We start from the raw sequence: 23,314 nt of genomic DNA on the forward strand, positions 1-23,314 counted from the left end.
TTCAGGTCCTTAACAGCCAAATAAAGAATACAACTGTGTTGTACTGTAATCAATAGAGAATAGTCACTCTGCTGTTTAATAGTGATATTTTTTATGAACAGTGCTTTAAGTTTTTTTCAGGTAGGTCTACTAACAGTATTGAGGTAAGAAAGAAGTTACAAAAATTGAGTCGTTCAAGAGCAGTGAGTGTCATTAATGACAATCAAACAACAAAAATCTAAGAAAACAAACAGAGACAGCAGCAGAATTCTTAGCTGCTTTGAGTGTTCATGAGCGCGCCGTCTCTCAGAGAACGTGCGAGTGCTGAGGGGTTAAACACTGGCAAGGTTTAAAAATAAATGTCTAACTTTAGTGAAAATCCAGCACTGCATTGGTTGTGCAGGTGACAATTCCTGCATCACCTATGCAGCGTGCAGCCTGCTTATAGTGCAGTCGCGATGTGCTGATCTGAAGCCATTTGCGCATGTTGGGAAAGAGAGAGCGCGTGCGTGGTGATTCACTCACAGAAAGTTTTCAAATTACTGCGTAAGCTATTTAATAAAGAAATATGAATTGTACCTCACCTTCAGCATTATAATTATTTTACCCGAGCCGGACAGAGATTGAGACGGTGCCGGCAGGCACACGTCTTTATGAGACATCAGCATGAGATCAGCCTTTATAGAGACCGCCGGTCAATCATTCCAAAGCTATTATCGCCCAATAGCGAACGGTAGCCGATCATTCGGAGCAAAAGTAGCCAAAAGTATCGGGACGCCCCTCCAAATCATTGAATTCAGGTGTTCCAATCACTTCCATGGCCACGGGTGAATAAAATCAAGCGCCTAGGCATGCAGATGCTTCTACAAACATTAAGTGAAAGAATGGGTCGCTCTCAGGAGCTCAGTGAATTCAAGCGTGGTACCGTTATAGGTTGCCACCTGTGCAATAAGTCAATTCATGAAATTTCCGCACTACTAAATATTCTACAGTCAACTGTTAGTGGTTTTATAACAAAGTGGAAGCAATTGGGAACAACAGCAACTCAGCCATGATGTGGTAGGCCATGTTAAATCACAGAGCGGGGTCAGCGCATGCTGAGGCTCACAGTGTGCAGAAGTTGCCAACTTTCTGCAGAGTCATTATACAGACCTCCAAACTTCATGTGGCCTTCAGATTAGCTCAAGGACAAGGCAGAGAGCTTCATGGAATAGGTTTCCATGGCCGAGCAGCTGCATCCAAGCCTTACATCACCAAGTGCAATGCAAAGCGTTGGATACAGTGGTGTAAAGCACATCGCCACTGGACTCTAGAGCAGTGGATTTGTGTTCTCTGAAGTGACGAATCACGCTCCTCTGTCTGGCAATCCGATGGATAAGTCTGGGTTTGGCGGTTGCCAGGAGAACGGTACTTGCCTGACTGCATTGTGCCAAATGTAAAGTTTGGTGGAGGAGAGATTTTGGTGTGAGGTTGTTTTTCAGGGGTTGGGCTTGGCCCCTTAGTTCCAGGGAAAGAAACTCTTAATGCTTCAGCATACCAAGACATTTTGGACAATGTCATGCTCCCAACTTGCCCCTTACTGTTTCAACATGACTGCGCACCAGTGCACAGGGCAAGGTCCATAAAGACATGGATGAGAGAGTTTGGTGTGGAGTAAATTGACTGGATTCACTTCATGTGCATGTAAAGGCAGCCATCCCAAAACTTTTGGCAATATATTGTATTTAACAAATTCAATATTTCCTTTACTATTGTATGGTTTCATTCAGATTTCAAAATAGTGGTTGAAAATCTTAAATCTCGTTTTTTTTATGTATACATATATCATCACTGCAGTACAATGACAATATAAACACTAAATATTTAATTTACTTAATTATTTAGTCTTTATAATATTTTTTTTTTCTCATTTAATATAAATGCAAATACACAGCCTCAATCAGATCATTATATTTGGGGGGCCTAGACATCAAAATCCCTCATCTAGATTTGTATTTGTTGCAAGTTTGGCAAATAACAGACTATTTTAGACTGATGTAATTGCAGAGGTGATTTGCCATGTTAACAGTTTGACATGGGCTCCCCATTAAGGAAGCAATGTCTGCTCAGAATGAGTCTAAAGTGTCCTCTGTGTGTTTCTCGCTCTCAGCATCTGTCCCAGCTGTTTGGGCCAAAGCAGGGGAAATGCAGACACACTGATTAAGTGCAGTTCTGTATTGGCACAAATATTTTTTTCTCTCTCTGAGGCAGAAGTTCAAGCAGAGTAGGATTCGGTCTAGTTTGTTTGGAGTTTGTAAAAGGGATTAATTATTTAAATCACTGTTTGCTGGTAATGTCTTTTCCAGAGCTCAAGAACAACCTGCCACTGTAAATGAACTACAAGAGTACATTCAGAGTACATTCATAACCTTTCCTACAATATTTTCATTGTTCTGTGTTTGCCATCTGCCGTTGTGTGTATGTGTGCTTATGTAAAAAACAAAGAAGCAAAGATCACTCGCTTCCAGATGTTTCATTAAGACACATGCCCCCTGGAAGGCAAGAAACTTAACCCTCCATGTGAGAAAAGACAGCCATACCTATATCAGATACATTGATGTACATAAACATTAGAAAACGGGTTACTTTTAACCATGTCGTTTTAAAGGAAGGCCTGTATCTAACAGAACTCTTGGAAGTCATCCAAGAATGTTCTCCACGTTTCATTCCAAGGTCAACATCAGTTGCAGGCATGACTCCCATGACAAGCTTTACAGCATGCCATGCATTTTTACTTTCATGATTGGACCAAATCTACTTTCTGTCTGACCTGCCCGTTGCCCTTTTCCAACTTGTTGCAATCACGATGAACATCTGCCTTTGAGGAATCCGACTGTTCCATTGACAGAACACATTGATGATGTGCTCACATTTATTTTGATTTATTTGTCCATCACTTTTTACAATACACATTGTTCCAAAGCAGTTTGACAGAAAAGAGAAGATAAATAAAGAAGATAAAGGGAAAAGCAAAGAAAATTATAGTGAGCAAGCCAAGGGTAAGAGGAAATACTGTAGCTCAAACAGATGAGCATGGTTCTAGCAACATCAAGGCCTTGGGATTGATCCCCAGGGAATTTAAAAGGGGTATTTCAGCACTGTGAAGATGAATGTGTATTTAAACTGGGTCATTTATGTGGTAGAAATGTGATTTTTTTTTTTGAATTTTGTGCCTTCTAGACTGAGATAAGACAGAAAATGTATTTTTGTCTCATGTGGATGAAAGACAACAACTCCCAGAATGCACTTCGCTGCCCAACGAGGCCACTCCCAAAGCCACGGCCACTGGTTATCACTTGCCCACCATGACACCGCCCCCACCATTGTTTTGATTTTCATAGTAATAAAATAATTTCGTTCAGTTAGAGAATAGACACTACAATTAAAAACTGAATGTGTCTTTTCAATAAAGTGTGAGTGAGCCAAACGAACATCTCGGTGCAAACGCAGCAGGAGTCAGATTTCATTCATCATGAGAGCGAAGAGCTGAGCAGAGCTGAGGTAAGCGCGGCAGTCATTCACGACGCGTGTCCAGTCTGGCGCGTTTTCAGTTCATGTCTATGGAAGCTTAACTTTCATAGGAATTCATTGAAAAGTTGAAACACTCACTTTGCTCCACACTGCTCTGTTATGAATGTCCGAGCCGAGCGGCCGAGCTCATTTACATTCTGTGAGTGAGATCCCACCCCTATGGGCGGGTTGAAAACATGCAGAACTAGCTCCTTCTACTGGCTGAAGTCTCTAGCCTCTGGCCAAAAAATCCTAAGAGAATTATGCATTTTATTTCTGGAAAAAATCCTCCGATGACGCAAATATCGTCATTTTGCGTCATTGGAGGATTTTTCCAGAAATAAAATGCATAATTCTCTCATCTCAGGGGGATATGGGGGGGGAGTACGATAATTTAAATATCATACCGGGTTTCTACTGATACAAAGCTTAATGCTAATTGCTGAAGTAACCTTTTAAGAACTGACCAAATATAAAAATAAATGTAGTTTAAGTTGCTTCAGATAAATGAGGAAACCCTCTGCCTCCAAAATGACAACATATGCCATTTACAGCAATGTTTACGAGATCTTTTTTTTAAAAGAAATTATTACTTTTATTCAGCAGGGATGCTATAAATAAATCTAAATTAACAAGAGATATATTATAATGTCACAAAAGATTTCTATTTCAAATAAACTCTGTTCTTTTAAACTTTCTATTCATCAAAAAATCCTGAAAAAATGTATCTTGGTTTCCACAAAAATATTAATCAGCAAAACAGGGATGTTTTCAATATTGATAACTAGTCGATAAGAAATGTTTCTTGTGAACCAAATTATTAGAATGATATCTGAAGGATCATGTGACCTTCCAATGGATCATGGAGTAATGGCTGTCATTTTTAATTGAAATAATATTGAACATTGTTACTGTTTTTACTGTATTTTTGTCAAATGAACTGTTGATTTATTGATAAATAATTATGGATCATTTCAGGGAGGTGGAGATTGTCCAGAGATGAGCATTGGAGCCATCAAGATTGCCCTTGAAATCTCCCTACCAGGGTCCTACATTTATGTGTTTACAGATGCCCGTTCAAAAGACTACAAGTTGACCCATGACGTTCTTCAGCTCATTCAGCAGAAACAGTCACAGGTCAAATTATTATCTCGTTTTTCAGCCTCAATTTAGTAGAATTACTAAAAGATCTTGCCTGTTTTGATCTGTAAATTCTGTATCACATTTTAGCATATTACTTATTTATCGTTTGTAAGTCACTTTGGATAAAAGCATCTGCTAAATGATCTATGTGTGTGCAGGTGGTGTTTGTGTTGACTGGTGACTGTGATGACCGATCACATATCGGCTATAAGGTGTATGAGGAGATTGCCTCGACCAGCTCAGGACAGGTATTCCATCTTGACAAGAAACAAGTCAATGAGGTAAGACTTCATGGGGCTACTTGTTTGACTTTCCCAAAAAATATAAATTTACTGTTTTTGTGTGTGTGTGTGTGTGTGTGTTTCAGGCAATAACACATTACTTCTATTGTATATTTCCAAAGAGTAATAATGAAATCTCCTAATATTCTGGTTTGGTTAACAGCCCACCACCCCATACAGTATATGACGTTAACCTGAAGTGAACAAATTATTACAAAGATTAGAAAAGATAATAGAGGTCCAGTGATGCAGTATGCTCAAGGGTGAAGGCTTTATTTCATTTGAGCATGGTAACATGAACATAAGTCCAGAATACTGTTTTTATAGCTCTCTGAAAACCAAGGATTTCAAAGAGTTTGCTCTTTTTCAATGTTCCAAAAAAAATCCTATCAATCTTCCTATGTGGTCAAGCTTGTGATTCTCCAGAATTTTGACATTAGAACACAAACTGAAATATTTGAGGAGACATGAAAGACTTTTTTTGAAAGCACAGCTTCTCAAAATGTACAGTCATCTCTAAAATCCTAGCACTTTGCTATAGATTTGTTCAATTTCTCTGTCCTTAAGCTTAACCTTTGCTATACTTGATGTTTCTATTCTTGAATATATCTGATTGTTTTATTTAACATTATGCTAGTACAGATTTTTACAGCATTAAGTGGTATGCAACCCATTTTATATTTTTTAATAATAATAAAAATCATTATATACATATAAAAATTATCTGATATTCAGACCTCCTGTTAAGCAGGTTAAGATCCAGAACACTGATAGATAATAATAGAAACAGAATTATATAGCCATCCATAGACTTCATCAAACCATCAACCACCATTTTTTTTTTTATCTTTTCGCTGCAGGTGTTGAAATGGGTAGAGGAGGCAGTGCAGTCCTCTAAGGTTCACTTGCTCTCGACTGATCACCAAAACGGGCTTGCTAACACCTGGCAGATCCCCTTTGACCCTAGCCTGAAGGAAGTGACTGTTGCCTTAAGCGGCCCTGCACCGAACATCGAAATCCGAAATTCTCAGGGTAAGGAGAACATCTTTGTCTGTTTAGAGTCTTCCCAGAACCAACACATAGTGTAGAGTGATGTAGAACTGAAGCATGAACTTCTTGTCCTCCTAGGAAAACTTATCGGGATGAAGGAAGGTCTGTCTGAGCTCCTTCACATCCCAAACTCTGCCAAAGTCCTCAACGTAAAAGACCCAGGGCCAGGAATGTGGACCATAAAGGTGATTAACAAGTTTATCACAGACTGAGATGCACATACACATTTGACAGGTATTTTGTGTCAGTGTAGATGATTTAACTGTAACTGGTGGCTTTCATGAAAGGTAAAGTTATTGCTTTAGTCTGTTTTATCTCCTCAGAATAAGAACAGATTGCAGATTGATTGATAGGTACTGAAGGCCAAGGTTGTGTGGTGAAGTCATTTATGTTGTTGCACTGCTCATGTTGTGGAATCTGTTGTAGGGGCCTTTGAGTAGCCCACTGTGTAGGGGGTTGCTTCAGGGTACACAAAGTCCCAAAGGGCCAGTTAAATGAAACGACAACATTTTTGCCTGATTGATTTGTGTGCCCTGTAGCTCGTGTACACAGAAGGGAACCTCTCAGAGGCTGCTCGATCTGCGGTATAGCTTTTCTTTAAATTTGGAGAGCTTGATGATTTATGTGCAGAGGAATGTAAAGAGAGACCATGTCATCCTCAATTTACTTTAGCGCTGAAGATAGGGGTGAGATCTTCGTCTGGCATGATGTGTGCAGAATCCACCCTATATCTGTTAGTTTATTTCCTCCTTCCGCCCGACCTCTTATCCTCCCTCCCTTCACAAATCGTATTAATTTTAGTATGTGTGCTTGACGTTATCTCAAAAATCAATAGACTATGATCTGTCCCGTGACAAACTTGTATGTAGTTTACACTACCATTTCAAAGTATGAGGTCGATACGATTTTTTTAAGCTGCGCTTAAAGAACTTTAAAAAATAAGAAGCAAAATTTGCAATCCTGTATGTAATGCAAAAAGTATGTTTTTGTATGGACAGTAATTTTAATGGGTTTACTGAAAGTTAAAGAGAATTGTAGTCACTTACATCATTACCAAAAAAAGCATTGCTATGTTCAGAGGAGGTTATGTTTGTTACCACTTGTCAGAGTCCTGCACGGGTCCGATTTTGTAAATCTGCACCCGCCCGTACCCGCAGTGCTTAAAACCGCATCCAACCCGTTTTCCGACAGCAGCACTAATTAAAATCCGCACCCGACCCGACCTGTTTAAAATAGAACCGTGCGCGCCGCGTGGCCACAAGTAAACTGATATGGATTTTAAATTATTTTATCAACTTGAAATAGAGGCAAGGCATATTTTTGTAGATGTGTTCCTAAAAATCTGCATATATCTTTTAGGAACACATCTACAATATACATGCTTATATTTTTATATATTCGTTTGCACGTGACTGTTTTAAACCCGTGTTTAGACCCGTGTTTCTCCCTTGTCTGACCCGACCTGCACATGTATCCGACACGGTTACGATGTTTTTCACCCGTTTCAGCAATATTCACGGGTCACCCATCCGTGCAGGACTCTGTCTCTTGTCACCTGAGTATGAAGTTTATTCATCCTTTGGCTATTTAAATAGTTATATTGCATGTAGATTTAATAAAATCAAAAACAATGACCAAAGATCCTCTCTATCTTTCTGTCTTTATTAAACCTTTTTTATCATTAACATGATCGCTTTTAATACTCTCCTGACCTTCATTGTCTTTATAAACATAAATGCTCAGACAGCCCATCTCTCACAAGAACATGAGCTCAAATAGAAAAAATCCCTTGTATTTATTTTCCCCAGAACAACCTTAATCAATGTGTTTAAATAATGTCAATGTTTGTCAGAAAGCATGCAGATTGTGACCGCCATCTCTGAGCATTCCCATGTTTTGGTGGCGTCTGACGGGGTTTTCTGCCTCAGGGTTGTTTTAGGTTGGATTAGTAAATGTTTGGCCTGATGTTCACTTCACTTTAAAAACTCAGGATGAGTGAATATAATTTAATCTTAATCTTCTGTAAATTGCTCTGCGAAGGCCCTCCCTTGAATCTCTTGAATGCCCCTTTATCTCCATATCCCATGTCTTTCCTTCTCGCTCATCCACATCTCTCTGAGGAATCCTTCAGGATCTTCTCCTCGTCATTCTTGGCGTCATATCATGCAGTGCTTCATGGCCCATGGTAATTCTTTAGGATGGTTGTAATTTCAAAAGAATGCAAGCAGAGGATGAGTTGCCATGGCTCGCCCTGGAGCAGTGAGCTGCAGACAACATCAAGCATACGCCAGACCCTCAGCACCAAAACAGTCATAAAGGGCAGCACGGAACAGTAGGGATCATGTTTAAATGACTCGGATTGCTCCATCTGCCATAAGGGAAGAAAGAAAGAGAGTCATTCTTAATGTTTGACAATTTCAAGCTATATCTGTGGATCTTGAGCTGACTGTCAACATAGATTAGTTTTGTTGTGTTTCTTCCATGTAACAAACAAATTATGTCATTACAATTGAATGCTGTTATCTTAACAAATACAAATAACTTTTCTATTTGTTTATTTCTTTGTGGTGTTGTCAATTTGACCTCAGACGTCCAGTGAGGGCAGACACTCAGTCCGTATATCAGGCCTCAGCAACATTGATTTCCGGGCAGGATTTTCCCGAAAACAAACATTGGACTTCAAAATGACATCCAGCAGGCCAGTCCAGGGTGAGTTAGTTAAAGGTGTTTGAAGTCATAGAAGGTACATTACCATTCAAAAGTTTGGGGTCAGTAACATTTGTTTTAGTTTTTATGAAAGAGCTCTTTTGGCTCACCAAGGCTGCATTTATTTGATCAAAAAAACAGTAAAACCAGTAATATGGTAGAAATACAGTAAAACGGTAATATTCTCTCCAGTGTCACTTTCTAATATGCTTATTAGGTGCTCAAGAAACATTTCTTATTATCAATGTTTAATAACAGTTTTTCGGAAACTGTGATACATTTTTTCAGGAATCTTTGATTTTTTTTTTTATAACAGCATTTATTAGAAATAGAAAACTTTTGTAACATTTTTGCTACAGGACGCATTAAAGTCGTTACTGTCACTTTTGATCAATTTAATGTGTCCTCCTTGCTGTATAGAGAGTATTGTTTTGTTTTTTAAGTCAGTTTGGACCACACACACTGTCAAATTTATGAGGTCAACATAGTGGCCGTGTACTTGAGCATTTAAAGCATGTTTTGGTTAACCTTTCTAACCTCTGTGCTCTTTCACACACACTCAAAGGAATCCCCACCTTCATCCTGCTAAACACCACTGGTCTTTCCCCTCCTGCTCGTGCTGACCGCCTGGAACTTTTGAGCATCACTGGTGATGTAATGAAGACTCTGCCCATTCGCTACTTCCCCGAGCGACGCCCTTATGGCATTTGGAACATCACCGAGTTTGTTCCGCCCAAAGAGGCCTTCTTCCTACGAGTTACTGGCTATGACCGTGATGGCTTCATCTTTCAGAGAGTGTCCAGTGTCTCCTACTCCAGCATTGTGCCAGGTCAGATTTGTGTAGACCAATACCACCACAAGATAGTCAATCTAAGTATCATATTGGTAGTTTTTCTTATGTTTTACTGTCTGTGTTACTAGTGTGTTTTATTCTTCATTTTTTTTAGATGCGCCACAAGTTAGCATGCCCACTCATACTCCAGGTTACTACCTGCAGAAGGGGGCTATTACGTGTTCTGTGGATAGCCTGATCCCCTATACCTTGCGTTTCACTAGGGAGGGACTACGCCTAGGTGTGGACCAACTCTTCAGGTACTGCTAATTAAAGGTTGATGGGTAGTTGACATGTTGTATTATGTGACATGCACTACTGTTCAAAAGTTTGGAGGCGGTAAGATATTTTTAAAATGTTTTTTAAAAAAGTCTCAAAAATACAGTAAAGACAATTATGTGAAACATTATTCCAATTTAAAATATAATTTGTTTATGTTAAAGCATTTTAAAGTGTAATTCATTCCTGTAATGGCAAAGCGTAATTTTCAGCAGCCATTACTCCTAATATTCAGTGTCACATGATCCTTCAGATCTAAATTACTACAGTTTTTGTATAGGAAGAAACCTTGACTAACATGATAAGTGGAAAAATGCTACATAAGCATAGAAAATGGCCTTCAAATTATAGTGTTGAAGTCTCAGTGAACTTTATAGTTACTTGGTTACTAGGTCACTAGTAATCCTGTGCTCAAGGGCCCAGTGCTGATAGTCTAATCATTTGAAATCTGGTGTTTATTTGGGTAAGGATTTATTTTATATGGCTCTATGTTTTCATCATCTTTTTAGGGAGTCTGCTAATGCATCATGGGAAATTGCTAAGGTGTCCCTGAAGGACGAAGGCTTTTATGAGTGCATCGCCATCAGCACTGCCGGAACCGGACGGGCTCAAACCTTCCTTGATGTTTCTGGTTAGAATGTCACCTTTCATTTTTTTAACTACATTATAGCCTGTTATTATCAGTAACATTAACAGACATGCTGAGGTATACACCAAAGTTGGCCATGAATGAGTTCGATCATTCAATGTTTGCAAAGATTTAGGGAGATGCCCACCATTAGGAGAGCACTGAAGCATGCTGCCTTTGCCAAACTCTGTGCATGACTGAACGGTCAGGCATTTCAACCTTATACACTGGTGCGTAATAGATAACATATGAGGAATACATAGGAGGCAAATTATTGAGATTATTGTCCCACATCTGACATGCCTAGAATCTCTCTCTCATATTTTCTCATGAGTCAACTTGCATGTGTTTGAATTCAATTTCTCCCAGCCAGAATCCCAATGTGATCCACTCTGATATAACTTCATTCCAAAAATCTGCCCTCATTTCACCCAAAGCGGAGATGCTAAAGCGGAGCACTGGATTCCTCAGATGAAATGGTCCATTATAATCTTTGGTTTACTTCATGCTCTGTGTAACAGACATGTGTTGCCCATGAACAGTCTCAAGCATGTGAGTGAGGGGTTATGCGTTCAGGAAACGATTTTTGTAACTCAGTTTAGTGATGCTAGTGGTACAAAAATTACACAAGTTCAGCTTTAACTTTTTTGAAAAAGTTATATGCACTCTAGCAGTAAAGATCAATATAAATTTAAACTAAAAGTCTAAATTCATGCCTATTTACAATATACAATACTTTTCACAAGATATAGGTTGTGTATTAAAACCTAATGAGCTGCCTACCTAGACAGCATTTTTGGGCATCATAGACGCTTGCAAATGCGACTCTTAAGGTATGTTGATTGATCAATGCAAAACTACGTGCAATAAATATTTTCATTTGAATAAACATCTGCATCTGTTCTGTTCCATTGCAAACATTCGCAAGCTGTCAATGCAGTGGATTTTTTTTTTTACAGAGAGGTGATCTAATCTCTTTTCCATCACACTGTGAAAAACAGTGGCCAACCAATAAGATTTGCGCTTTTGGTCACATGCCCAGAGCCTCTGCTGTTACATTACTACATATAACTATGACTTGGTGGCACTCATGAACAGTCTATTTTGCTAAGAAAACCTAAAGCAGAGGAAAAATTCAGAACCAGTTCTCTTGTCGCTGTACTTTTGCATTTGCTGTTGTTTGATAAACACCATAGTGATTACAGAAATCTGAATGGCTGTTTGAAAATATGTAAATACTGTTTGACTTCCTTTATTCTCAGTGACAAGCAGGTGCCAGAAACGGAAAGCTGTTTAGCGCTTTGTGTACCAGGGTAACTGGGTATTTCTGTTTTCCCATAAGTGTCACCTACAGACTGCCATTTTTTCCAGACAAATCATATTCGAATATCGGCCCGAATTTCACGTTCAAAAATGCTGTTTAGGTAGCCAGCACACTAGATTATTTGAGACACATCTAACATTTTCATGTCACTGCAGTCAGATTTTGTACTTGGAAGACAGATTTATAGATTTATATTACTGTTCATTAAAATACAAGATATATATTTCAATGTCTAGTTTTGTGTTGAGCAAGGACTAAAAAAGTAAACAGGACTGTATCCTCATGGCATTATGGTGTTGGAAACCTGACACCACACTGTCCCCAACAGTCCTTACACAAACTCCTTGCACAAATACCCTCACTTCCTGTCTTCCGGCTCCTCTCTGCTGCCTTGGCTTTATGGTGAGATACAGCTTTAAAAACACCCAGGGTTACTGTGGAATCTGGGAATCTGACATTCCCCTTCACCTGGAATGGTCACCTAGAAGTCACGTTTTCCTTATATTGATTCCATTGTTGACCAAAAGTTCAAGACAGACATGTCTCTTTTTCCCTGTCCCATTTTCTGAGCTGTTTCCCCGACTGTGCTGTCGCTGGGCCAGTGACACGATTACTAGGAGTGACAGAAAAAAAACTCCCTTATGAAATTTATGTGTCTTCCTGTATAAATTCCCCACTTATGCCCTAATCCACTCATCTGTCAACACCCTCCCCGTTTCCCTTCGCATTTCAGACTCATTGCACAAACTGTCAGATCTGCAGAGTTCACAGACACCCAAAGACCTTATGAGAACTCAGAGAGGTCTGGAAAATAATTAGTGAATGTGAATGGATTCAAATTAGGCTGTTGAATTCAATTGCTCCAGGATAAAGAGGATTATAATCACATTTCCTTGACATTTTTGTCTGTGCAGAGCCTCCACCGGCTATTACGGTGCCCTCCAATGCGACAGCATATCCTGGTGCAAATGTCGTTCTGACATGCCTGGTCACCAGCACGGTGCGCTTTAACCTGACTTGGCAGCGAGGGAGCGTGGATGCCAGATTGGACCATCGCATACATGTCACCGCCAACCTGTCCCTGGAAATCCAGAGAGTCACTCCTGATGATGTTGGCTGGTACACCTGCATCGCAACCAATGAGGGTGGAGTCTCTGCTTCTCGTGTGTACCTCAGTGTGCAAGGTAAGTGTGTCTGTGTGTTTTAGATAAAGCAACAAGCCACAAAAGATTGATCATAACAACAGTTTTACCACAGTTAAGAAGTAAGGCATGGTCTTTAGCGTAGGAACAATGAAATATGGAAAGAGCATATTATAAACCTTACCAGCTTCATGAATATTAATTAGGTGATGAAACTTTCACTAGGATTAAGAATAATAGCTTACTTCTTGCAAATTCATTCGGCCAATGCAATCATATAATGAACTTTTTGCTCATTTTACTTCAATTCCTGTTGTTATTATTGACCCAAAGGTCAACAGTTCATAGGGTTAATAAATGGTCACATTTTCTTATGTCACATTTTCTCTCTTCGCACTTTGAATACATGCATAGAAAAAGCAATGCCCACAGGGCTTTTGCCAATTCACTCTCTCGCTTCTCTATAACACAAGATCTGTTTTCACTGCATCCTTTCTGCAATATTTCATGGCAATATTTTATAGCATTTGTGAAAGTGATTTATGCCGGGCTTGCTCACTGTTTGCGATCTTGCAGTTTCCATTGAAACAGGCTCTGCGTCCCTCTTTTACACGGAATTAAGAAGACTTCCTCTGACAGTATACAACACTGGCAAATCACTTTGCTTTCTCTCACTGGGGAAAATAGCCATTTTTTCACAAAGGAAAAATTACACATGAGATCACAAATCAAAAGAGAAATGGGCTTTTTAACAGAACAGAACTGAGGTGTAAGGGGTCATTCACAGAGAACACGTTTATGCATTCCACTATGCAGCTTTTCTATTGTTTTTCTATGTAGGCATACTCAGTCTAGACAGACAAGTTTGACTGTCTCGCTCACATCTTTTGCAGCATCTCACACATGACAGCTTTCTAAATAGTCAATTTAGAAAGAGTTTAAAGTTTAAAACACATCTTTGGACATCATGGGGGTTTTTTTTCATTGCAATGCCCTGCATCTTGCGTTTTAAACGTAAAAATGTGTTCTCTCTGAATGGCCCCTAAGAAACATCTCATAGCACCCAACCAAATATAAACGTGGTAAAAGACGGTTGAGCTTCTAAGAGGTCATGAATTATTTGGCCTCACCGACCTTTGGTGTTGCATATCGCTTACAGAATCAAGGCTTGTTTACTGTTTGTCATACTGAGGCTCTGTTGTAATGAATTATAAAAATCTGTTTTGATTTGAAAGTATGTGATTCGGAGGTGGTTGATGGATAGATGTGACTTGAGATTATCTTTTATGATAATTAAATGCGTCAAGCCCCTGAGGGCCCCAGCAGGGCCGGGTTTGTGTTTTATTAGCAGGAGAGCGGGAGTGACATTAACTGTATAATTTTACCTCATTGTTGAGTGATGTGTCTTTTAGTTTTCCACAACATTCTTTCCCAAGACCTGGGGAACGGGTTTTCCCTGCATCATACTTTAATTCTCGTTGGCTCTGTCTCGGTTTCTGCCCTGTCTCGGTCTCTCTCTTTCTTTTTCTCTCTTTCTAGGTTTCTTTCGATATTTATGATTCAAATTGCTTTATTGACATAGTGGAAAATGCTTTGCTTTGCCAAAGCATTTGTTACATGGAATACACATTTAATATAAATAATAAAACAAATACATTTGGAACTATGTAATTCTAATTATATTTATTTTGCTCTGCTATTCCCTATCCATCAGTCCCTGCTTCATTATTCCCTTACCGTCTATTTTTAGGCCACTTCTTAGTTTTTTTTGTGTGTGTGTCAGTCTTTGGCATTTTAAACAGCTGTCACTGTTGGACTGACACAGTGCATGTATGTGTGTGTAATCACCACCTGCTGGGATTCCTGTGTTGTCCTAGTCATTAGGGGCCCTTTGAAGTGGGACTGCTGACATAGTGATACCTGGCCAGTCCATAGAGTCATCTGCCCTAATCCTTTACACAACATTACTTTGACCTGCACTGTCCACACATAGCCCCGGTCCCAGTCTGATGTACATCTCTGTATTCAGAGGGTCCAGAGACCCAAAGAATATTTAGCCATTTAATATTGGGTATTCCAACTACTTTTGCTATTTAGGTTGCCATGATGTATAGTTACAGTCTGAAAAATGTCTAAACACGGAAGGGTTAAAATATTTGGATCTTTTGTTATTTACTGCAGTTACACTATACTTAAGTCTGTTTTAAGTGTGCAGATAGGCCGTGCTGCCATAGAATTTGCATACTAAAAATGCATTTAAATTACATACAGTAGGCTTTAAATTTGCAGAAACATAATAACTGTTTGAATAAGAGTAGCCTCAGGCAAAGAAGCGTAGATGAGGAGGTGTTAGTGAAGCTTAGCGTCAGTGAGTTGTTAAAATTGGGCCTTTAGGCAGACCAAGTCTATTAGAGTACAATTTAGTGAGTAAGACTTGGGATAATTACAGCTTTACTACTAGACACAAAGTGAACTCTCTACGGCAATGCTTTAACCGCCTGAGCATGCAACACACAATGGCTTGCCCTTGCACAACAGACTCTTTTTTTTCTGCCAGTTCTCATTTTGGGTCCACTTTAATCATGACAAAGGATGGTTCTGGAAATTACATCACTCATTCCAGTCAGGCTTTGAAATACAGCTGAAGACCTGGAAATCTGCTACAATTGAGTATGTTAGCCATATTACTGACACTCAGGTACTTAAGCAGTGATTTGCTCTGTTCCAAAACCTAGTGAGCTGCCTAAAGAGGCAGTATTTATCCTGTTCCAAAAGGTAAGCAGCTTATTCTGCATACTAAGGGTACGTTTACACCACAACGATGCACTACAAACTGAAAAGTTTTTCCTTCGCACTTTTGAAAAGTTTAGTGTATAGACGACAACATTGTCAAAAACGATCCCCCCTCAACGTATCCGCAAAAATGACTAAAAAACAATGTATTATGCATGCCAGGCCAGTAGTTGGTGATGTCACTTTGTAAAGAAACACTACACGCTTATAGACTGAACACATAATAATCATGCGCATGATGTCACTATTTTCACAAATTTGCATTCTTGTAGTTTACACAGAGGCTATAACGGTATCATTCTCAAAAACGTGCACTTTGAAACCTGTTTTCAAAAGTTTGTGTTTTTACGCCCCCTAAAACGGCTTTGTCATGTTTATTAATAACACTTTTTTTTTTGTATAAACACCCCATAAGATATCTCATTATAGCTAAGATACCTGATATTCATTGCATGAGTGCACTGTGTGTCAAGTTCAGTGGAAAAATGAATCCAAGGTAGAAGACCAGGTAAGAGAAAAGTTTATTATATATAATCATAACTATTTTTAACAATATTTTGGGTAAGGGTTAGGATTAGCCTGTACCGTTCAAATGTTTGGGGTTAGTAAGATTTTTTTTTTAATGTTTTTGAAGTCTTTTTTTTTGTTTGTTTTTATGCTTGTTGCCATATTGCAGCATTATCTTAGTAACATGCTAACGCCAAACTCTATTAAAATCAATTATAAGCTGAGTCTCCTCTGCACTATTTGAATAGACGCAGGGTTGCTGTATATGTAGAGGGTTCTAATTCAAATCACTTATGCGGTTCCATGTCAGTTTCATTTCACGTATGCTGTTTTATCTCAGTTAGCTAGTGCGCTGCTCGGTTTTGGAACAGCTATGATGTGTATTTCCTGTCTTTGCCAATGATGTCACACATCCTGCTCTGTTGGCATATGGGACAGGCAGAGACTGGAGGTCAGAGAACAGTGGAGACACACATCAGATTGGCTTCAGCACTCTCATTCAGCAGGGGCTGCACATCATGAATTGATCAAGGGCATGCCTCAGCTTCAGCAGCTCAGAAAATCTGGAACCAATAATCCCACTTTAGTGTTTCTGTAAAAAAGGAGAAGGAATGATAGGAGAATTGCTGTGAAATGTGTTTGGCTGGCTTCAGAATCGTATCATGGGTGTAAAGCAGGACATTTTTAAAAGGATATTGTGGAGACCACATGTGAACATTACTTAGGTGCAGTTTTGTTCTTTACAAACAAGTATCTATAAAGTTAAGATTGTACTAATGACTAAATATTTGTTGGTGATATAATTATTTTATATATGAGCTAAATATCTATACATTTCATCCAACAATTTGCGAAAGCCCCATGATTTTACTAATTTTCATAGAGGATAAAGGTTTTTTTTTTTTAACCCTTTCCACCTGATAATTATTTTACAGCTTGGCATAACTAGAGAAGTGTATATTCATTATAAAAAATAATCTTGGATGTGTACAATTTTAATAAATTTTATGACATTTCCTGGTCTAGAATCACCCTTTTAAAATAAGGTTTCCCGATAAATCCTGGTGGGAATCCTGGTTCTTCACCATGTATAGCTTTTCTAATCCAATAAACTTGCTCGCTAGCTCACCTGATACAGCATTACACTTGGGATGCAGAGCTCTCGGGTAGGATTCACGATAAAAGAAATCAAAGACTTGTAGAAGCAATATAGTTGTTTTAGCAAATGCATTTTTCTCATGTTCGCTTCTGTAAACACTCTCAGTTAAGTTTAAGGTAGGGTTTAGTGTAGGTGAAATGTTTTTTTTAAATGCGATCGAGCATTATCCTTTTAGGGCCACTCACCAGACATTTCATTTCCGAACTGCCACGATAAATACAATAAACCAGCGTAATAAAATGTTGCCAGATTCACATTCATCTGTTCCGGATAAAACCGAACGTGCTTTTAGCTAACTGGACATTTGACTTTGAAAGAGTTCTGAAAAGTGCAAGAAGCGACTAAATTTCATTTAGTAGAACTTGTCTTAGCAACAGCTGGTCCATTTGGTTGTTATCAAACATCTTGATCACCTCATTTTCATACTAGAACCACCAGTGGTGACGGTTGAACCTCGGAACCAGACGTTCCGCACTGGTCAGGAAGTTTGGATCAGGTGTTTGGCCAAAGGCTACCCCTCACCCATGGTGGTGTGGATACACAATGATATGTTCATTATGGGCTCCAGCAGGTAACAAACACAACAATCTTACTTTTGAAGCAAGTCTCTATTTGTTAGCTTTTACTGTAGTGTTCCTAGCTTGTTGTGCTTTGCTCACCCAGGCACAGAATGACCCCTGATGGCACACTGGTCATCAGGAACACGGGGCCGAAGGATGCTGGGACATATGGATGCTTGGCGAGTAATGTGGCAGGAACAGACACTCAAACTGCCTTTGTCAGTTACATCGGTCAGTAAAGAGATACATTTTTTAACAGCACTAAATAAAAGCCAAAAAATCCCTAAATCCCTAAATCCCTAAAATGTTTTTTTTTACTGCCAAGCTTCTTACAACTCTAGACATTTGACTTATTCAGTCCCACCCTATGGTTATACTCTAGTCTTTAATTAAGTTTCCTGTGATCTTTTCCCTTCTATAGAGTCTCCACAGGTGACAGTCCCTCACTCTGACCTGCTGATTGGTCTAGGACAAACAACCATTATAGAGTGCAGGGTCACAGGAGTTCCACATCCTGATGTCCTGTGGTACAAAGGTCAGCTAGTGTCCTCCTAAACCTGTGGACATCCTACTGTCATGTATGCACTTATTCTGTTTTGGCACTGTCAGACCTAATGTACTGTATGTTTGATCTTTAGGTGACACAGAGCTGAAGCCATCTGCGATTTTAAGTATGGATCCTCAGCGCGGCACTCTAAGCATTCAGCAGACTCTGGACACACATGCAGGAGAGTACACATGTGTGGCAGTGAACTCAGCTGGCTCTGCACAGGGGTACATCACGCTGGACGTGGGCTGTAAGGCTATATTACATACCCTTTATCCGAATTAGGGTTCCCACACCTCCCAAATCCTCTGATTAACTCTTTCCCCGCCAGCATAAAAAAAAAAATGCCAGCCACCGCCAGCATTTTTGGTCATTTTCACAAAAATGTCATGGCCCCCAGAATATTTTGTTGTATGAATATCTGAATATGCAAATAATCAAAAGTCAGAGCAGACCCTCTGCTTTTAAACAAACAAAATATCTGTTTTATTCTAGCTTCATGCATTCTTTTTTATCAACACTTGAATGTGGGCAAGTTTAATAAAAAAGCAACATTTTGACTACATCTGGATCAGATTCAGTAAGATTATCAAAACATAGATGGAGTAGAGCGAGTCCCCAATGCTTCACAGACCTATAGCACTTCCTGGGTCGACATTTCATTCAGTAACATTAGGCCGTTTTGATTTATATGCTGTTGTTGATGATCGCATTATTTTTCATATGCATCTGCTTACATATGAGATTGCTCTTTTCTGCTTCTTCTTTGCCTGTGTTTTGATCTGGAAATACTGTATGGCAGGGAAGCGTTTTCTCATAAAAAACTAGATAACTCGTCAATGGCGGAGAAAGAGTTAAATTACAACCCCAAATCAGAAAAAGTTCGGACAGTATGGAAAACGCAAAAAAAAAGAAAAAAGAAGTGATTTCTAAATTTACTTTGACTTGTATTTCATTGCAGACAATATGAACACAAAATATTTCATGTTTTGTCTGGTCAACTTCATGTCATTTGTAAATATGCATCCTTTCCTGTCATTCAGACCTGCAACACATTTCAAAAAAAGTTGGGACAGGAGCAATTTAGGGCTAGTAATGAGGTAAAATGGTTAAATAATGATGTGATTTGAAACAGGTGATGTCAACAGGTGATTGTAATTATGATTTGGTACAAAAGCAGCATCCAAGAAAGGTCTAATCCTTTAGGAGCAAAGATGGGCCGAGGATCGCCAGTTTGCCAACAAATACGTGAGAAAATTATTGAAATGTTTAAAAACAATGTTCCTCAAAGAAAGATAGGAAGAGATTTGGATATTTCACATTCAACAGTGCATAACGTAATTAAAAGATTCAAGGAATCTGGAGGAATTTCAGTGCGTAAAGGACAAGGGCGCAAGCCTAAGCTGAACAACCGTGATCTCCGATCCCTCAGGCGGCACTGCATCAAGAATCGTCATTCATCTATAAGCGATATCACCACATGGGCTCAGGACTACTTTGGCAAACCTTTGTCAAGTACCACAATACATAGTTACATCCACAAATGCCAGTTAAAACTGTACTGTGCCAAAAGGAAGCCCTATGTTAACAATGTCCAGAAGCGCCGTCGACTTCTCTGGGCTCAGAGGCATCTGGGATGGACCATCACACAGTGGAAACGTGTACTGTGGTCAGATGAATCAGTATTTGAGCTATTTTTTGGGAGGAATGGACGCCGTGTGCTCCGGACCAAAGAAGAAAAGGATCATCCAGACTGTTCTGTTCCAAAAGCCAGGGTCTGTCATGGTATGGGGTTGTGTCAGTGCCCTTGGCAAAGGTAACTTGCACTTCTGTGAAGGCACCATTAATGCTGAAAAGAACATAGAGATTTTGGAGCATAATATGCTGCCTTCAAGAAGACATCTTTTCCAGGGACGTCCATGCATATTTCAACAAGACAATGCAAAACCACATTCTGCACACATTACAAAGTCCTGGCTGCGGAGGAAGAGGGTACGGGTACTTGACTGCCTGCCTGCAGTCCCGACCTGTCTCCAATAGAGAATTTGTGGCACATTTTGAAGCGCAAAATGCGACAACGAAGACCCCGTACTGTTGCCCACCTTAAGACTTGTTTGCAGGAAGAATGGGACAAAATTACACCTGAAACACTTCATCACTTGGTGTCTTCAGTCCCTAAACGTCTTTTAAGTGTTGTGAAAAGGACACATTACAACATTACAAAGTGGTAAATGCTTTACTGTCCAAACTTTTTTTGAAATGTGTTGCTGGTCTGAATGACAGGAAAGGATGCATATTTACAAATGACATGAAGTTGACCAGACAAAACATGAAATAGTTTTTAATTTTGTTCATATTGTCTGCAATGAAATACAAGTCAAAGTAAATTTAGAAATCACTTCTTTTTTTTTTTATTTGCGTTTTCCATACTGTCCCAACTTTTTCTGATTTGGGGTTGTACATACACAATCTACTCTTTTTTTGTTATAATGAGAGGATTTGCCGCAGAGCTCGCCACTGGACAAAAACTCTGGACTTAAACACCTTTGACTGGCCGTTGTGTTCAAGAAATTAACAGATATGTTTGTGATTGGCTACATTGCTCAATGCTGGAAAACACGTTCTAAATAGAAACCTTTGCCGCTTTTCACAGCGCAAACACAGATACGCACCAAATTGTTTGGCAAATCTATTTTGCCAATATGCAATTATTATGGAGAAAACTAACCCTAGACTAGGAGTTATGGGCAGCCTTTTGCTCTAAAAGCAATCAGTGATTTGAGTACTTTCCACTCTAGTCCATAGCAAGGGGAAGGCTAAGCCTTGCCCAGCCTTACACACGCTCTGCCTATGGCTGAACTTTACTTTCTTTTAGCTTTGGTTGAAATGAACTTGATATTGTATTTTTTACTTTAACACACATTTTAATTTTCAACTGCCTATTGAAGACCCCTACTGTATGTATAAATGAATCAGACTACTGTTTTGTTCTTTATAAATAGCTCTCGATCTTTTAACTGTATTCCACAGCTGCTCCTCAGTTCACACAAAAGCCGTCAGATCTGTCTGCTGATATTGGCACGAATGTAACCATGCCATGTAATGCACGAGGCCACCCAGAACCTCAGCTCTCCTGGAGACGAGATGACAATGTCTCACTCTTCTCTCAGCGACGTGGTCCCAGTACTGTCTCTCAAAAAACTGATGGGGGCCTTTTCATCACAAGTCAGTGCCTCTCTTTTCCTTTTCTCTCTCTCTTTATCAACCAAAAATTGCTATTATTCATAATTTCTATATTATAATATTTATTTATTTAACAGTAGGATAAATATTTGTTATATATTTATTTATAAAAATGGAATATACACGAATGGAATTTCGTGTATAGCATTTAGTTGCGTTTCTTATTATTTACTTTTCATTATTTATAAGAAGATACTGTTTTAAAGATAGTGTTTTAATGAATTTTACAAATTGCAAAGGGTTCATATGATTTTCTGTCCTTTGCCTTTTAGACCTCTGGGTAGAGGATGAGACCACCTATGTGTGTGAAGCTCAAAACCACTTCGGCAAAATCCAGGCCAAAGCCAAAGTCACTGTCACTGGACTCGGTATGACATAACTGCAGCATATGTTTTATGTTTATGCTGATCCTTCTGTCAGCAGCTCTCTTGAAGGAAGAAGCTGGTGTGGGATATTAATTGGTTTGCACTTACTTTATCTTAGTCACATGCACATTTTCTTGGCCTGAGGCCCATAAGCTTTAGTTTGCAAAGTTTGGGTCCATATGAATTTACAGTAAAAGGCTCAGGGGTATATGTGTTTCTGGTTAAGAGAGATAGGGTGCTATAATAGAAGGCCAAGAGTTAGTTAAAATTCATTCTCTGTGGCGAGGGCTATATACTGCACCAGATGTGAACACTAAAATATCTAAAATGCATTGCTGTGTGTATACTTTGGTACATTTATGTATTTGTTCAGTTACATTGTAGATGTTAGACGGGAGTGTATTTACAAAAATCAGAACATATGATAACATTTAGTCAGATTCTGCAATAATGTTATGACAGTAATAGCCATATATTGTAAAACAAATGCGCTGAAAAATATATTAAACTTTCATTATTAGTTTTGTCCTAAATTCTATAAATGCAAAAGATAAAACTGTGAGCTTTAATTTTGACGGAAACTGCAGTCAAGCTATTATTTTGGCAGAAAACAAGTTAACAAATGTGTCTCACTACAAATCTAGTGAAATGCTATAAATGTCAACTATGCAAATGTAAAAATAATGCGTAACTGGTGCCCGCTACGTTCCCAAATGCTCGCTAAAATCAGCACATGCACAGATGGAGTTCACTGCATTCATTCACTGTGAACTGATATTGAGAATCAAACCTACGGAGCTGATCATATGCTGATCGCATGAGTGAAGTGTGCACTTCTCTTTGCGCAGCACAAACGGACAGTCTTTTGATACGGACACAAAGCCTTATCACTATCGATTTTAGTTTGACAGCTATGGTGCAAAACATGACATTAAAGACCTTTTATGTTATTATGAGAAGTTTAAATATATTTCCGGGCCGCCACAGTCTAGTTAATCAATGGGATGCACTGAAATCTATTTGTGGTGGCCAATGTTGATATTGTGGCAGGCCACCACAAATAAATAAATGTATGGTAAACACTGGGAGTACATGTTGGTGCACTTTTAGTAGGTTTCAAGAGAAGGCAAAAAACAAATTTTCGATCAATACAGTTTACACTGTGACTGGAGGCAGCTGGAGGCTTTTTAATGATAAGAATCATACCAAAACCTCATCAAGGGTCTG

At 39.0% G+C, this 23,314-nt stretch overlaps 1 protein-coding gene across 4 annotated transcripts in view; it reads left to right on the forward strand.

The window, feature by feature from the left end:
• hmcn1 (hemicentin 1) overlaps positions 1–23,314 on the forward strand; it is a 100,088-nt gene that overhangs the window by 26,343 nt on the left and 50,431 nt on the right. For all 4 annotated transcript variants that reach the window (XM_079831406.1, XM_079831408.1, XM_079831407.1 and 1 more), the window contains exons 3-17: positions 4,507–4,665; positions 4,830–4,952; positions 5,813–5,984; positions 6,081–6,187; positions 8,591–8,711; positions 9,274–9,537; positions 9,656–9,800; positions 10,329–10,450; positions 12,686–12,955; positions 17,802–17,943; positions 18,036–18,163; positions 18,354–18,467; positions 18,571–18,729; positions 21,510–21,704; positions 21,995–22,090. In XM_079831406.1, the coding sequence (XP_079687532.1) occupies positions 4,507–4,665; positions 4,830–4,952; positions 5,813–5,984; positions 6,081–6,187; positions 8,591–8,711; positions 9,274–9,537; positions 9,656–9,800; positions 10,329–10,450; positions 12,686–12,955; positions 17,802–17,943; positions 18,036–18,163; positions 18,354–18,467; positions 18,571–18,729; positions 21,510–21,704; positions 21,995–22,090 (2,317 nt within the window). The remainder of the gene's footprint in view (positions 1–4,506; positions 4,666–4,829; positions 4,953–5,812; positions 5,985–6,080; positions 6,188–8,590; positions 8,712–9,273; positions 9,538–9,655; positions 9,801–10,328; positions 10,451–12,685; positions 12,956–17,801; positions 17,944–18,035; positions 18,164–18,353; positions 18,468–18,570; positions 18,730–21,509; positions 21,705–21,994; positions 22,091–23,314) is intronic.

Source organism: Gobio gobio (assembly GCF_949357685.1).
Source record: "Gobio gobio genome assembly, chromosome: 12".
In the NCBI taxonomy this organism is placed as follows: domain Eukaryota; kingdom Metazoa; phylum Chordata; class Actinopteri; order Cypriniformes; family Gobionidae; genus Gobio; species Gobio gobio.